Consider the following 14,900-nt stretch of genomic DNA (forward strand, 5'->3'; position numbering starts at 1 on the left):
TTGAACACAAACAACCTCATCTCGGCGCTCTATTCCACTACCCATCAAAAACAACGACAGTGTGGTGGAGTAAGACTATCTCTCACTATTTAGGGATAAACATAAAGCGTTAGGCTGTTAAATCAGCGTTGCCAGATTCAAATTACTTTATCTTGCCGGGTTAATTAGTTGTCGTGATAGAAGCTAGCAAGTTGATGCCAGCTAAGCTAACGTAAATATAACGTCATTTCCCTCCACGGTTTAACGGTTAAACGTTAGGGGCACTGATTAACGCCAAGGGTTAAACCCTAGCTAAAACCGTCAACTATCCAACACTACTGTGTACGCTGTGTATTTTCGTCTGAGCGGCGTGTGGACGACACCAGTGCTCGGTTGATTTACCGAGGTGGACGGTACGCCAGATTTAAAGTAGCAGTCAGCTAACGTGAGGTGGATTGCCCTCAGTAAAGCAGTAAGCTAGCACGCTAACACGCGGCCAAGCAGCGGGTTGATAATTTGTTTATTCCGACTTCATCCGTCGCATATACCCGTGAGATTGAGCTCTCTGCGGGGCCTGCGTGAGCTCCGTCCACCGTCTCATGCCCTCTGCGTGGCTGGGAGAGAGTTAGCCGGTGGAGCCGAAGCGGTAACCGACCAGCAGTCCTGTTAAACATGGAGGATGAAGAGGTCGCAGAGAGCTGGGAAGAGGCAGCGGACAGCGGGGTGAGAACCATTAACGTTGGACAATTATTATTTTCAACCAGATTATAACGTGATTTTTAGTTTGCCCGCCAGACAGTCGCCTACCAATGATTTGCGATACCATGGATGTGTCTGGCGCTTGAATACCTGATATAAACATGTTATTTATTTGTTTTCTCATCAAAGACATCAGCTCGTCTTCCTGGCTGAGTCCTGCAGGCCTCGCTGTCCCATAACGACACGGGACGTAGCCTGGCTTTATGTCATTATATTTACGTAACAAAATGATTTTATGATGTGTGGAAATCCACAAAAATATCCACAAAAATAATGAATCGTTACAAAGTCGACTTTTCTCTATAATTCCCCCATTTTTTTAGACCCGCCCATTGCGGAAATGACAGTTGGCATTGAATTATTACAATACCACAACAGTTTATTATGTTCAGGGCTTTTTCTAATACTATTGAACTGTAAGCAAATAGATGTTTCAGCTTTTTCTAGCGTGTGTTGGTAGATTGAACCAGTCTGTTTGTTTGCGTCAAACAAACTCATTTGTAAAGACAGTCTTATTGCTGTAATCCCGTTTTTGTAACATATCCCCTGCAATCAAGTTGGCTGAAAAAGCATGTCTGTGTCATTTTTGTGACTGTACGCAAAGTTATTATTGTTATGGAACTGAATGTAATAGTTGAGTTGCTGCATTCTTTTATCCTCATCCTTCATCATTTATGAGCAAACTGAAATCCAACAGCTGGTGATGTGTTGATCCTCATGACCCTGAGATAAACAGTTTAACCTGTAAACTTTGTATTGGCTTAACACTAAAGACTCATTTCTACTTCTGTCTGAAAATGTATGTAACATGTAATCAATCACATTTGCTCACCCCGACCTTCCACCCTGGTAACATATGAATACAAAAAAATAATCAAATACTGCATACAGTGTATAGTAAAAGCCATAATCTGTACATAAATCATATGAATGTGCAGTATTTAAGAAGATGTCTTTATTAAGACTGTGTCTTGAATACAGTTTTCTCCTTGCACTTTTTTAAAAGATTACTTTTGGGCATTTTATGCCGTTATTTGTTGGTGAAAGTTGTGAGAGAACAGAAGTAGTGGGATGACACGCAGCAAACAGTCCGGCCAGCAGGAAATCCAAATGGGGACTCAGTGCTGTGTGCTACGAGCCTTAACCGGTAGCTATCGGGTCGCCCCCACTCCATTTTAAACAAATAAAATAAAGATCATACTGTCAATATAAAAACAAAGTAGATACACAGTTGCTATACAAACACATTTCTTAACAAATGTAGTTTGATGCCCTCCATTTGATATTTCAGAGTTAATTCTTGTTAATTCTAGATCACTTATCAGTGATTAGAAGTTGAATAAATCCCATACCACGATGAAGGATTATTGATTTGTAATGATTGAACTATGTCATAATATCTTTCAACCGCATTTTTTAATAGATTTGAGCAACCAGTCAGTAATCCAACTTAGTAATCCGAATCTCCTGAACATGATTGCATACAGGTCAATGAGACAGATATTTAACTCGTTTGAAAGTAATACAAATGTAATAAATGTTTTTCTCCTCAGGAAATAGAGAGACGACTTGAGGCTAAACTGAAAATAAATCAGGAGGCAAAGTAAGCAAAGAGACAATTTATCCAAAACATTTCAATACATGGTAAGATTGCATAGAAGATTTTTTTCCCTAGTAATTTTATTCCCCTTTACTTGTGTTTTTACCTGTACAGGAAGTCCAGCTTGGGTTCGGGTGGCTCACCTGTTCAAACTGCCATTGTCATCCAGGATGACTCTCTGCCTGCAGCACCCCCTCCACAAATTAGAATTTTGAAACGTCCATCAAATAACGGTACCGCGGGAAACCTTGCGTCCTCGACTCGTCCCTCTCAGCAGATGAAGTCTTTGGCCCAGCGGGAGGCCGAGTACGCAGAAGCCCGGAGAAGGATCTTGGGCAGTGCGTCTTCAGATGATGCGCCTCAGGAAAACCCTTCCCAGGAGAGGTAAGACATTACAACAAAGAAGAATAACATTTAATTTGCAAAGTAGTGGAAAAACACTGATATTGATTTCTCCTCATATCATTAGGCCAGCTCGTATGAGCGTGCAGCAACCATTGGAACCAGTTCGTCCAAACAATCATGTGATCCGCCAGCCCACCGGCCCAGATGGCACCTCGGGCTTCAGACTCTGCAGATAAAGAGGCGCTACCTGCTGCAAGGAAACGGCTGTCTCCCTGAGAGGGCTTAAAGGGTGGCAGTTCAAGGGGTTGTGTGTGGTATGACGAGCAGAGTGGTGGGATGACACCAAATTCGACAGACATTAGAAACATGAAGACATAGCATGGATTGAAATAAGCTCCTCCACCCTCTCTCTACTCTGCTTTCTGGCATGGTATTTGCCTTTCGCCTTGTCTCTTCCTTCTGTGGAATGTGCAAGGGGCTGGCAGAGATCAGCCAAAGATCTGAAGCCCCTTCTGTTCCACACTGTGAACAGGCTTTTGCCTCACATCCCTACACACTGTGATACTCTGATGTTCCATGAGGTGCCCTGTGATTTTACGTACGATTGGCCGGCCGGGTGCCAGGGCACCGGGTGCCTGTCTCTGCAGTGAGAATAAGGGGAGCTCGTGAATCTGAGGGAATTCCCCAGAGAGGTGCACGCGAGGGAGCTGGCCTTTCCACTGATGGAGTGTGGATCATGGCTGGGTGTCCACCGGGTCGCTGGCCTCAGTTTTTTGGGGGGTTCAGTGGAAATTAAGTGTTTGACAGTGCTGAGAGCTTTACTGTGTGTTCAGCAGCTTGAGTGAAAGCTAAGGGAAAAAGTCAGACTGATCCAACACTTTGAGTACAAGGGCACCGTAGTTGCAGAGCAATGGCAGAGGCCCAGAGCAGCATGTCCCACAGGGCAGAGTGTTGGGCTCTGGTGGCTATTAAAGAAATGCCCGGTGGGCACGCAGCCGTTGGCCAAAGATTACAGATCGGAAGGTCAGAATGTCACTAAATCTAAGTTTTTTTCAAGCAATAAAGATGAAGTCACTCCCTGGATTGTTTTTTGTCATTTGCCCATTTACCTGTGCTGTGTTTTCAAATCATGTTTTGTTTTAAACGGCTGATAATGTTTCTTCATGTTTGTGTTTTAATTCAGGAGATGCGTAGTGTATCAGAGATTAAATGATGTAGCCGCCATACAAAACTTTATTGGTAGTCATTTTAAATTTGATCAAAGTGGATAAAAAAACAGATCTTGATTAATGAATTGAATGTCTTAAGTTATGCATATGTGTCCCTGTGTGTTTGCCTTGCTATTTCTAAACGGAAGTGCTAAATTGGAACATATCTTACGGCCAACTGCACTGCATCTGTTTAGAAAAGAGGACTTGTAGGACTGATTGCATTATCAGGTTATGTTTTGGTCTTCAGAAAAAACTATATGATGCTCCGCTTGGCGGATGACACAGTCACATGACAACTGTGTTATTTTGGAAAGAGTCAGGGAAATTTCTATCAAACTACAAAAAGGATCACAAAGATATTGGAAAGCTTCGTGTCCTTTTAGAACGAAGCCAAACGCCGCTGCCTGGTTTTGATGAATGTTTTTCATGTGACGGGATTTTACATCATTGTTTGCCACAGATTAAAAATAAAAGTTTGCAAACCATGAAATCGATAATCTCATCAAATACTGATGAGTTGGCAGTACTGATGATTACTGCAGCCATTTTTGAGCCCTTTGACACTTGTATGCCTTAAATGATCCCTGGTTACACATGTTCACTTTCCAATGGGTAGTGCTTGTTCCTCTTCAGCTTTCTGTGCGCTTCTGATAGTTTTATTATTTTACTCGATACACCCTGTCATTAACGTACAGTTAATAGCTGCGTTTGGCAAATACAAAATCACACTTAGTCAAGGTGCATTCATGACTGTGCTTAGACCATAATTTATCCAAATAATTTCCAGTGACTGTAAAACCATTGATTGGAAATATTCACAAGAAAATAATAAATTTAAACCATTATAAATGAAACCACTTGCCTCTCGTCTACACAGCAGCAAACCTATCAATATGTCTGGTGCATTTGTGCCACTTATTCCAACCTCACTCACTAAACCAGAGTAGACATTTAGGGTCAGAGGAGTGCGTAGGTCACTAATCTCTGGGAGTTAAAGTTTCCTTTTTTTGTTGTCCGATGGCAGCATTAGAAGTTTTCCATTGCAGCTCTAACATCTAATTTGTTTGTTTTAATAGATAGTACAGCCTACACTGTAGTCTTAATATACTGTTCCCAGGGATCTGGTTCAAATAAAATGGATTTGTTATCATTTAAAATTGATAATTAATAGCGAAACCCGTCCTGTATCTGCGTGATCTAGACATTAAGCTCTGCTTCAGTCCTTCACAGCCGCCTGTCTACTTTAAGGCTGTTTGATGTCATTCTTGTTTTGAAACTTGAAAACCACAAATGAAATTTGAATACCCTTTAATAAACACACTTCAAACTTGGTGTATGTTTGTTTTGTATTTCATGAAATGAAACCTGATTTTTGCATTTACTACTTCTAAATTTGTATCTCAATTATTTAATGTGATGCAGTTTAAATAAACTGAATATGATTGATTTAAAGACATTTATAAAAGAATCATTACTCCCCAATAGGACTCAGATTAGTAGGTTAATTATTGTGCTTTAAGTAGGTGGCCGGGTGGCCAAACTGCTTTGATTGTGAGCTATACACAGAACAATATAAGGAGTCACAGGCCAAACGATAGTAAATTAGTATTTTTAGAGTGGTAGCACTACCGCTCTATAATATTAGTGTAATCAGGCCCCGTCCTACCTCACCGACCTGCTTCACCACCACACTCCATCCTGTCGGCTCCGCTCCTCTGATGCCAACCTCCTGTCCCTTCCACTCAGGACCAGGCACCAGACATGGGGCGACAGCCTTCTCCATATCTGACCCCTCCCTCTGGAACTCACTCCCCAAACACATCCGAGACTGTACTGACCTTTCCATATTCAAATCCCAAATCAAAACCCAGCTGTTCAAAACTGCTTTTAATGTGTGACCATTTTTGTGTGTTTTTATGTTTTTAGTGTATAGCTTTTATATATGATGATTTTAATGTAAAGTGTCTTTGAGTATCATGAAAAGTGCTATATAAATAAAATGTATTATTATTATTATTAGTACTACTACTCTATAATAATACTATTTATAGAGTGGTAGTACTTGCTCAGTATTATTATAGAGTGGTAGTACTACTAGTATTATTATAGAGTGGTTGTACTACTAGTATTGTTATAGGGTGGTAGTACTTGCTCAGTTACTACTAGTATTATTATAGTGTGGTAGTACTAGTAGTATTATTATAGTGTGGTAGTACTAGTATTATTATTAGAGTGGTATAACTACTAGTATTATTATAGAGTGGTAGTACTACTAGTATTATAATAGAGTAGTAGTACTACTAGTATTATTATAGAGTTGTAGTACTAACTAGTAGTACTACCACTCTATAATAATACTTGTAGTCTACTAGTATTATTATAGAGTGGTAGTACTACTAGTATTATTATAGAGTGGTAGTACTACTAGTATTATTATAGAGTTGTAGTGCTTGCTTCCTGACTGCTCAAACCTTCCTGACCGCACGCGGCGCTGTGGGAAGTGAGCCGCTCGGATAAGTTTGGGATCTCGTCGTCTGGTTCTCGCTCAACTCTAACCGAGGTGTCCATCGAAAGTCGGAAGTTGGTTTTGATAGTTTTGGTGAAACTCGACAAAATGGCAGAAGACAACAGCTATGAGTCAATGCTCTGCGTAAAGCCCGAGGTTCATGTTTACAAGATCCCCCCGCGCGCTTCTAACCGTGGATATCGGTAAGATGAGCTCAGTGAGTAGTAACGGCCGTTTAACTGACGAGTCTCGTGAGGGACAAGTGTCCGTCATCAAGCTAATATAACGTGCATACACCCATTATCGGACAACGAGTTCTTAGGTGTGATGATTGTTACCGTTCTGTGTCCCTGCAACGTGTATTGGACGGTTACAGTTCACACATGCAGTAACAACGTTAGTAAGGATTTAGATAAATAGACATAATGTTAGCTAGCTCAGGACGTTACACGTGCTAGCGGAATATCAAAACACCAATTCGCTGCTGTAACTTGTTACCTGCTCACGGAAATTGGACACCGTCATCCAGACTTTGTCAACAAACAGTTCATAGACTGCGACTTAAACCTGCTGCCATATAAAAAGTTAACTTTGGTTGTGAAAGTTATGAGAAACGATAACGGTGCTGGTAACGTTAAGTCTGGAAAGTTTAAAATGGCAAGGCTCCTGTCCGATAATGCAGGTGTTTATAGTTCATGCTAGCGGCTAACGTTAAGTGCCATTATTTAAAATTAATTCTGTGTATTGTGTGAAAATAATATCGTAGTAATTCTATGAAAACAGTATCTAACGTTAGCTAGACTTATATGTGTAGTGGATGACTGATTGCCCATTGACTTACATTAAACTGTCAGCCTACTGTTTTCACTCTTACATTAAACTGTGGTTTTGTCAGCTGTTACATTATAATGTGATATATCACATTCTAATGTGACAGATCAAGGAGGAGTTACCATCCATCACATCAGCATTACGAGAAGCTTGTCATTGCTTGAAGCAGCCTGTTGTCCATCTTTCAACATAAAGAAGCTGTCATGGAAGTTCATTTGTGACTCCTGGAAACAGTAGTTGTTAAAAACAGAAAAAGGGCTAAAGCAAGGTTCACTTTCTAGCCTTTTTTCTGGAGCTTTCCACTGTGTCTCATGGTATTCCTCCACGGAATTGCTGAGATGTCATGATGAAAACAGAAAGCCGTGAGGTGCGGTTGAAAGCCCCTGAAAAGCTTACTAAGTGGACCTTGATGTTTGTTTTTCTCTTGTCATGTTTTTTGAATGAAGATATAAATTATAATTCTATCTTTAAAGCATCCACAGGTGTCACGTTTCCTTCAGTTTGCAGCAGAACCAAAAAGATCTTGAATATCTAATTGTAGTCTTCCTTAAAGCTTTTAATTTCACTTCCTCCTGCTGTGGAAAGCTGCAGCTGTCTGGGTAGAAACTGTGATCCAGTCAGGCCCTTTCTTATTCAGTGTGTGTGTTTCCTGTTGTTCTAGTGCTGCTGACTGGAAGCTGGATGAACCTGCATGGAGTGGTCGGCTGAAAATCTCTGCGAAGGGCAAGATGGCCTACATCAAGTTAGAGGACAAAAACACAGGTAAACAAATTGGCATCTCCTCCTCCTCCTCCTCTGTCTAATTTTGTTAGTGTAACATAGCAAGATGGTGGTTCAAACATGTTTGAGACTCAAAACATATGGTGCTCAGCATGAGGGAAACTGGGTGCTTTCTAGCAAAAAAAAAAAGATTGGTTTTATTTTTCCATATTGGAAAAGTAGGATCTTATATTACCAAAAGAAAGACAGATAACATGAAAGCATCCTGCTTTACCCATTAACCTTCATATTTTATCCAGACGGGGCCTATAAGTAATAAAGTCTCACAATTAAAGCTCTGTTTGTGTCATTTTGGATGATGACAAGCATGCAGAACAACAGTTGCGATGTGCACAATACGTCATGTGAGGATACATGGAGTATGCAACAGATTTAGAGAACTGTTATTATTGTGGTTAACATCAATATGTAACTACACGGCAGCTGCATGACCGTGCTTGCGTGACATTAACAAGTTCCCTGACTCAAGGCTATTTAAAATGCATGGTTTATTTTGGGAATGTGGTAGAACGGGTGAGCCTCTCCTCTGGTGAATTTGCAGCAGACAAGAGGCTGCAGGTGTGTTGTTGCCCTTTTACATTTGATTGTAGAGGTTTAGTCTCAAATGGAGCTCTTATCTCAGTGACTAACCTTTTTACTTGATTACTCACACTTCAGTAAGTAACCCTAAGGTGTTGTTTGCAGGAGAGCTGTTTGCCCAGGCTCCAGTGGAACAGTACCCAGGGTGTGTGGTTGAGTCAGTCACAGACTCCAGCAGGTACTTTGTGATCCGGATAGAAGATGGCAACGGTAAGACACTTTCTGTGGGCGAAGTGGGAGGATATACTGTACTACAGTCATCTCAAATGTAATGTCACATGTATAGAGAAATGCATCCTATCAATAATAAAAATAAAAAAAACTTAATTTATTTTAAATTGTATGTATAAAAAAGAAAACATGACCATCTAGTCTTTCAAATGTATAGTACATTTTTTTATTTTTCAAGAGAATCAGCATTCAGATTGAATTGTGGAAGTGAAATAGTGCATTAGCCTTCCTCTGAACAAAGGGAAGATTGTGTGTTTTTACACTTTACAAACTGTATTTCCTGCCTACTTAGAAGTTGTGTGATGACTGCGCATCATTGATCACGAGGATCTTTAACGTGACATCATAGTGATTCAGGACTTGGTTAATGTTTTTCAGCCATTTGTATCGAGACAATCACAGGAAGTCTGAGTCTCTCACTCTTCAGCTATAAAGTGACAGTGGATAACGTTTGATATAGAGGCACCATCTATTGCTTTTTATAGTATTTATTTAGTCTTTAAATGTAAGACAACCCCACTTCTGTAATGAAAAAGAGTCTTATAATCAGCCTAATATGGTGTAAAATCGACCCATTGATAAGTCACAGGTCTATTATTCAGTAGATTTATTGTCTGTATCTTACTGCAGGCATCTCATATGATCCATAATGTGCTTTTGTCTTTACAATTTTACTTCAATAAAGGACGTCATGCTTTTATCGGTCTGGGTTTTGCTGATCGTGGAGACTCATTTGACTTCAACGTAGCTTTACAAGACCATTTTAAGTAAGTTAGCTTCTCTTATATTGTCTTTTTACTGTTGCTTGGCCTCAAAATCCCATCTGTTTGTATGACCTGGTAAATATTCATGACTGTGTTTACATGTGATACTGTGAACAACATTCATACTTGGATATAAACAGTGCACATTTGTCCATCATGCATCTAATTCATTTATTTTAATTCTAAATGAGAGTAACACAGACCATCAACACACACATTAAACCTTTTATGTTGTTTGCTACAATGCTTGTAATGCTGGTGTTGTGTTATCTGTAATGACCCAGTTTGACTCGATCCAATGTTACTTCAGTGATAGTTATTATGCTTTCTAACTGTTTCTAAAGGTGGGTGAAGCAAGAAGGCGAGCTCGCAAAACAGGAAGCTTCTGAGAGCACAGCACCGAAGCTGGACCTCAGCTTCAAAGAGGGACAGACAATCAAGATCAGCATTGGTGTGAGTCATTCAGCACCAACATTACACATGTCAAGAAATGAATAAAAAAGGATTAAATAATGACAGATTCTATAAAGCAAAGAGCCACTAGTTAAACAATAAAGACTCTCATGACTCCCGTCTACAGCAGAACATCAAGAAGAAGGAAGCAGGTGCCAAACCGCGTCCCACGGGTGTGGGTCTCCTCCTCCCACCTCCACCAGGTGCTAAGGTTGGAGGTGTAATACCGCCTGCTGTGGGAGAGCAGACGGTCTCAGCTGTACCGACTAACACTGGTGATCACCCTGCTGTTGAATCAAATGATTGAAACATCTTCACGGTATTGAAACGGTATTCATGCTAAACGTACACGCTCTTCTCCTGATCCAGCCTCTCTCTTAGACTTCGGGTCCCCTGGCCCTGCGGCCCCACCCAGCTCCGACGTGTGGGGGGATTTCACGTCTGCAGGCTCCAAGTACGTTTTCCTCAATACGTCGCCTGTATTTATGGCTGTCTTAACAATCCATCTTGTCCATCTGTCACATTTGTGTTCGTTTAACATGATTTGTTTTTAAATTCTTTCACACTCATCATCATCACACTCACCCCCCTCCCTCCCTCCCTCCCTTCCCTCTCCTCCACAGCTCCAGTAAAGATGCTGTCAAAACAGGATGGGTGCAGTTTAGTTGAGTGGTGAGAGAACGTGTACACACTCAGGCTCCATACATTCCATGGACAGGATGATTGTGGCAAAAAGAAACTAAAAGAAAGGAACTGTTAGCAAACTTGACTGGCTCATTTGTTCTGTAAAGAATATGTTCACATAAACTATAGCCGGCTGACCAACACACTCTGGAGGAACAAACAGTAAACTTGTACATATTATTTTATAATCCTATTCTTTTCTCAAACTCTGCCACCAAGTGGGACCTTCGTTTGATTTTAGAAGTCGCTAAGACTAAACGGTGATTGTTGGAGCGTCCGCTCTCCTGAAGACAAGTGAGCGTGTTGATGGTCGAAAGGAACGATTGTCTTGTTGCACCAACCAGATGAAAACATCTGTCCTTTGCCTTCAATCAAATGTTCCCTTATTTTACATCTAGTTTCAATCCCTTTCTCACTGCTATCTGTCCAGAATCATTTTGGATTGTGTCCCTCTGTCCCATCATGCTCCCGTCATAGTTATCTCATTACACAAGCACCACTCATCTCAAGGTTGTTTTTACCATTTAGGGATCGTTAGTTTACCCATTGAAAATATCCATGTTTTATTAACTTTATAGCAGTTTGTGTGCATTTTTGTTTTCTGTTTCCTAGTTTTTTTTAATTTTGTTTTAGGAGATCGGGCAAATCTATATTCATATATGATCATTTGTTTTAAATTAAACCTCTTCATCAAATTTACCCAGGTTGTTTTAATCATGGCGTTCGAAACAGCCATGATGTCTATTTCTTGTCTGTCATTCAAAGTTTGAACATGTGTTCGTCTTCGTGTAGGCCCTTCATATGTCTTTGTCTCGTGCCTTGTTGCTTTTAAAAATGTGCCGTTACCAAATAGAAATGTCCTCATTCTTGTTGCTAATTTGCATCAAGTATTTGATTAAGTGCCTTTCAGAAAAAGATCTAAAATGTATAAAATGTCAACCGAAGTCATCTTGTAAATAAACAATATATTTCATTGACTCTTGTTTAGATTTGTATTAGTGAACTTCTCAGCATGTGAGATTGTAGAGGTGTTCTCCATGTTACTCATGTCTTCCTCACAGGTGCAATGTGTCCTCAGGACCAAGTTAAAGCGTTAAGCATCTCATAAAGTTGTTTTATGATGTAGAAGGAGAACGTGGAGTCACTTAATGTAATCAGTAACACAACCTAACAGGATTGTTTTTTATATCACAGCCAGTATATTTTTCAATTAGGTTAATTGGTGTTAATTTAAATAATATTTCCATGTTTTCAAATTATTTCGTTGTTCTAAAGTTGATCTTATGTCCCTGTATTGAACTGGACAATTGCCTGCTTTCCATATTTTTAAATTCCACAAAATATTTTTGATTTAAATTTTAGTAATTGTTTTTAAATATCACATTCAAATGACATCTAAATGTAGGTTTTGTTGAGTTTATGAATTTATTGGAACGTTTTTCAAATTCATCAACAGCAATAGAAAGATGTTTCTGATTCTTCTGACTGAGATGATGGGACATTAATCTGAAACTAGATATGATCACTGTTTACCAGAACAGATGTATTATTAAGAAAGTAATTATTGTTTTTAGATTCAAGACTTTGACTTTGGTTATTTTAATTGAGGAAAATGAATAAGCCACTATTATATCAAAACATAAATCCTAGTTTCTATCTATTAAAGCACTTTTAAAGCCTACATGGTGAAGGGTTTTACCATATTTAGTACATATAGCCAAGTTATTGCGAGCTCCTTTGAACATATTTACTAAAAAATACTCTTATGTATTGGTATAATCTGCATATTATGGAAGCCCATTCCTGCCAGCAAAATAAAATAAAAAATCCACCCGAAAAAAATAAAATAAAATAAAATCCACCCAAAAAAAATTATATATACATCCAACCACATATTTTTTTTGCATGTCGTATTTGTTCCGGAAAAAAAGTAAAAAACAAAAACAAAAAAAGATTGTTTTTTGGATGTTTTATTTAAAAAAAATGTTTTTTAGTTTTTTTTGGGTGGATTTTTTATTTTATTTTGCTGCCGGAAATGGGCTTCCATAGCATTTTGAGTTTCAGAGTATTTTTATATTTTATTATTCTCAACCATGTGTTGCCTGTGAACAAAAAACAGTTGATTGATTGCTTTCATTCTGTTCAGACATAAATGAATTGACCACAGAGCATGACGGCAGCAGACTGAGTGTCTGTGGTTGTAGCAGCCTGCTGCTCAACTGGAAGTCCCTCCCCGGAAAAAGCATGGGGAAGATCTTCGCAGGAAGGCGACGCTGCTCGGCCACCAGCAGCTGATGGTCCGTTTGTTACCGCTGTGGATGAGGATCGTTACTGCCTCTGTAGTGTGAAAAGCCCGCTCAGAAGAATGGAGGGACGGCAGCATACCGCTCATCTGTCGAGGTGAGACTATAAATCAAAGTGGGAAGTGGATGTTTTCGCCGCGCGCTCCACAAGTAACGTGATGTGGATGAATACCGCTCGATGAAGCGTTTTATATTGTGTCCATAGCAGCGTGTTTCAGTCTATGATGCAGGAAAACAATTCACGATCAGCTTAATTTACTCGGATGCTGCACCGTTTAACACACAACCCTCCTCCTCCTCCTCCTGCTCCCGCCTCCAACTCCTCAAAGAGACTTTTGAAAACTTGGGCGTGTCTTAATGTTGTATTTCCCTTATGTGTGTGTTAGGATTAGGAGGGTTTCATGTGTCTACCAAATGAAGTGTTGAAGTATGAAAGGACAACAACCAGAAGAGGAAATAGTTGAGGGTGGTTCCTGACTGTTTATTCAGCAGTAAATTTATGGCTGCATCAGCTGGTTGTAAACATACAAAGCAGTGAAAGTAAAGCCGGGGTGAGAAGTCATCAGGTGTGGTTCGGTCTGTGGAAGATGAAAGATCAACAGGTGTAGCCCATGAAAGGCTCTCATCTCCCACACTGTAGAGTCAGTTTCTGGTCCACCATCAGGCCAGATGGGGGCGCCACAGATCTTAAGCAATTAAATCTGAGTAAACTGAAAGCTTCAGTCTCATGGTTATGATTACATGTATGCAGCCTTTTCACATCACATTGACACACAATTAAAAAAAAAATCAGTAGTAATCACGAAGCGGTGACTTTTGTTGACAATTTACAAAATGATTAATGCTAAAACAATTACAGGGAAATCCCCAACATTGTCTGCAATTCATTATTATCAATATAGATGCACCTATTTACTGTATTAACCTACTGCGAGTTGTGACAACATTAACATTTATTATTCATATTTCCTGATATTGTTAACTTTCTTGAAACCAGACGTGTGTGTGTGTGTGTGTGTGTGTGTGTGTGTGTGTGTGTGTGTGTGTGTTAAGGCTGTCTGGTATTGACACAATGAACCTTTTGTCTGTAACTATGACAATCCAAACACAATCCATCCACATATTCATTTTGAAAATGAATCTGGGGATAACTACTCGTTATTATGAGTTAATTGTTTTGAATAGTGTTTTAAAGCCTCTTATGGTTTAAGACAACTGTGGGATTATTCTGATATATTTTTAACATGCTGCATGCCTAATGTTGCAATGGTGTTTTATAATAGTAGGGGAGAATGGGGTCAGCTGGAACACCTTTCCTCCAATCAGAAACAACTGAGTGCCCCCCTCACTTGCCGTACTTGAACATCACGATAAAGCCATGGTTGATATTCTCATTATCAATTAATAGTGAAAAATCCCGGTCACATTTTCTGAAACCTAATGGCGACACCTTCAGATGTCTTGTTTGGTCCGACTAACACTGTAAAACCCAAAGATATGCAATTCAGTTTCATACAAACCGCAGTAAGTGTGTTTGCCTGTTGACAGTAACCCTAAACCTAAACCAAACCAGTCTTCTCTGTGATTGGTGGTCATCACCTAACATAAACACTTATTGGACCATAACCCCAGTATCTGAAGGCGATGTTCCAGGGAACCGACTTTGAGACTGCAATTGTTTTGGTTTTGTCATGATTTAAAAGGAACAGCTATCCCAGTCTGGTTTACCAAGCAGGCAAAGCGTCTACTGCCCCAGGACCCCAGATCATCAGGGGCCACTAGGTTGGGGGAAGTATGTGTATTTTGATGAATTGATCAATTTAAATTAAAATCTAAATCCAGTTTTAATACCTTTTTAATGTTGCATTTATAGTT

General features: G+C 39.7%; 2 protein-coding genes across 2 annotated transcripts; both read left to right on the top strand.

Moving 5' to 3' along the window:
* LOC306714472 (SUZ RNA-binding domain-containing-like) lies at positions 1 to 5,212 on the top strand. Its single transcript, XM_079184510.1, has 4 exons — positions 1 to 702; positions 2,292 to 2,341; positions 2,453 to 2,722; positions 2,808 to 5,212. The coding sequence occupies exons 1-4, from the start codon at positions 652 to 654 to the stop codon at positions 2,917 to 2,919; spliced, it is 483 nt and encodes a 160-aa protein (XP_079040636.1). The 5' UTR covers positions 1 to 651; the 3' UTR covers positions 2,920 to 5,212.
* Positions 5,213 to 6,449: 1,237 nt separating this feature from the next.
* necap2 (NECAP endocytosis associated 2) lies at positions 6,450 to 11,693 on the top strand. Its single transcript, XM_079184683.1, has 8 exons — positions 6,450 to 6,603; positions 7,893 to 7,993; positions 8,696 to 8,800; positions 9,507 to 9,588; positions 9,930 to 10,038; positions 10,166 to 10,313; positions 10,408 to 10,492; positions 10,662 to 11,693. The coding sequence occupies exons 1-8, from the start codon at positions 6,509 to 6,511 to the stop codon at positions 10,705 to 10,707; spliced, it is 771 nt and encodes a 256-aa protein (XP_079040809.1). The 5' UTR covers positions 6,450 to 6,508; the 3' UTR covers positions 10,708 to 11,693.
* Positions 11,694 to 14,900: the final 3,207 nt, after the last annotated feature.

This window comes from Pholis gunnellus, assembly GCF_910591455.1.
Source record: "Pholis gunnellus genome assembly, chromosome: 3".
Lineage (NCBI taxonomy): Eukaryota > Metazoa > Chordata > Actinopteri > Perciformes > Pholidae > Pholis > Pholis gunnellus.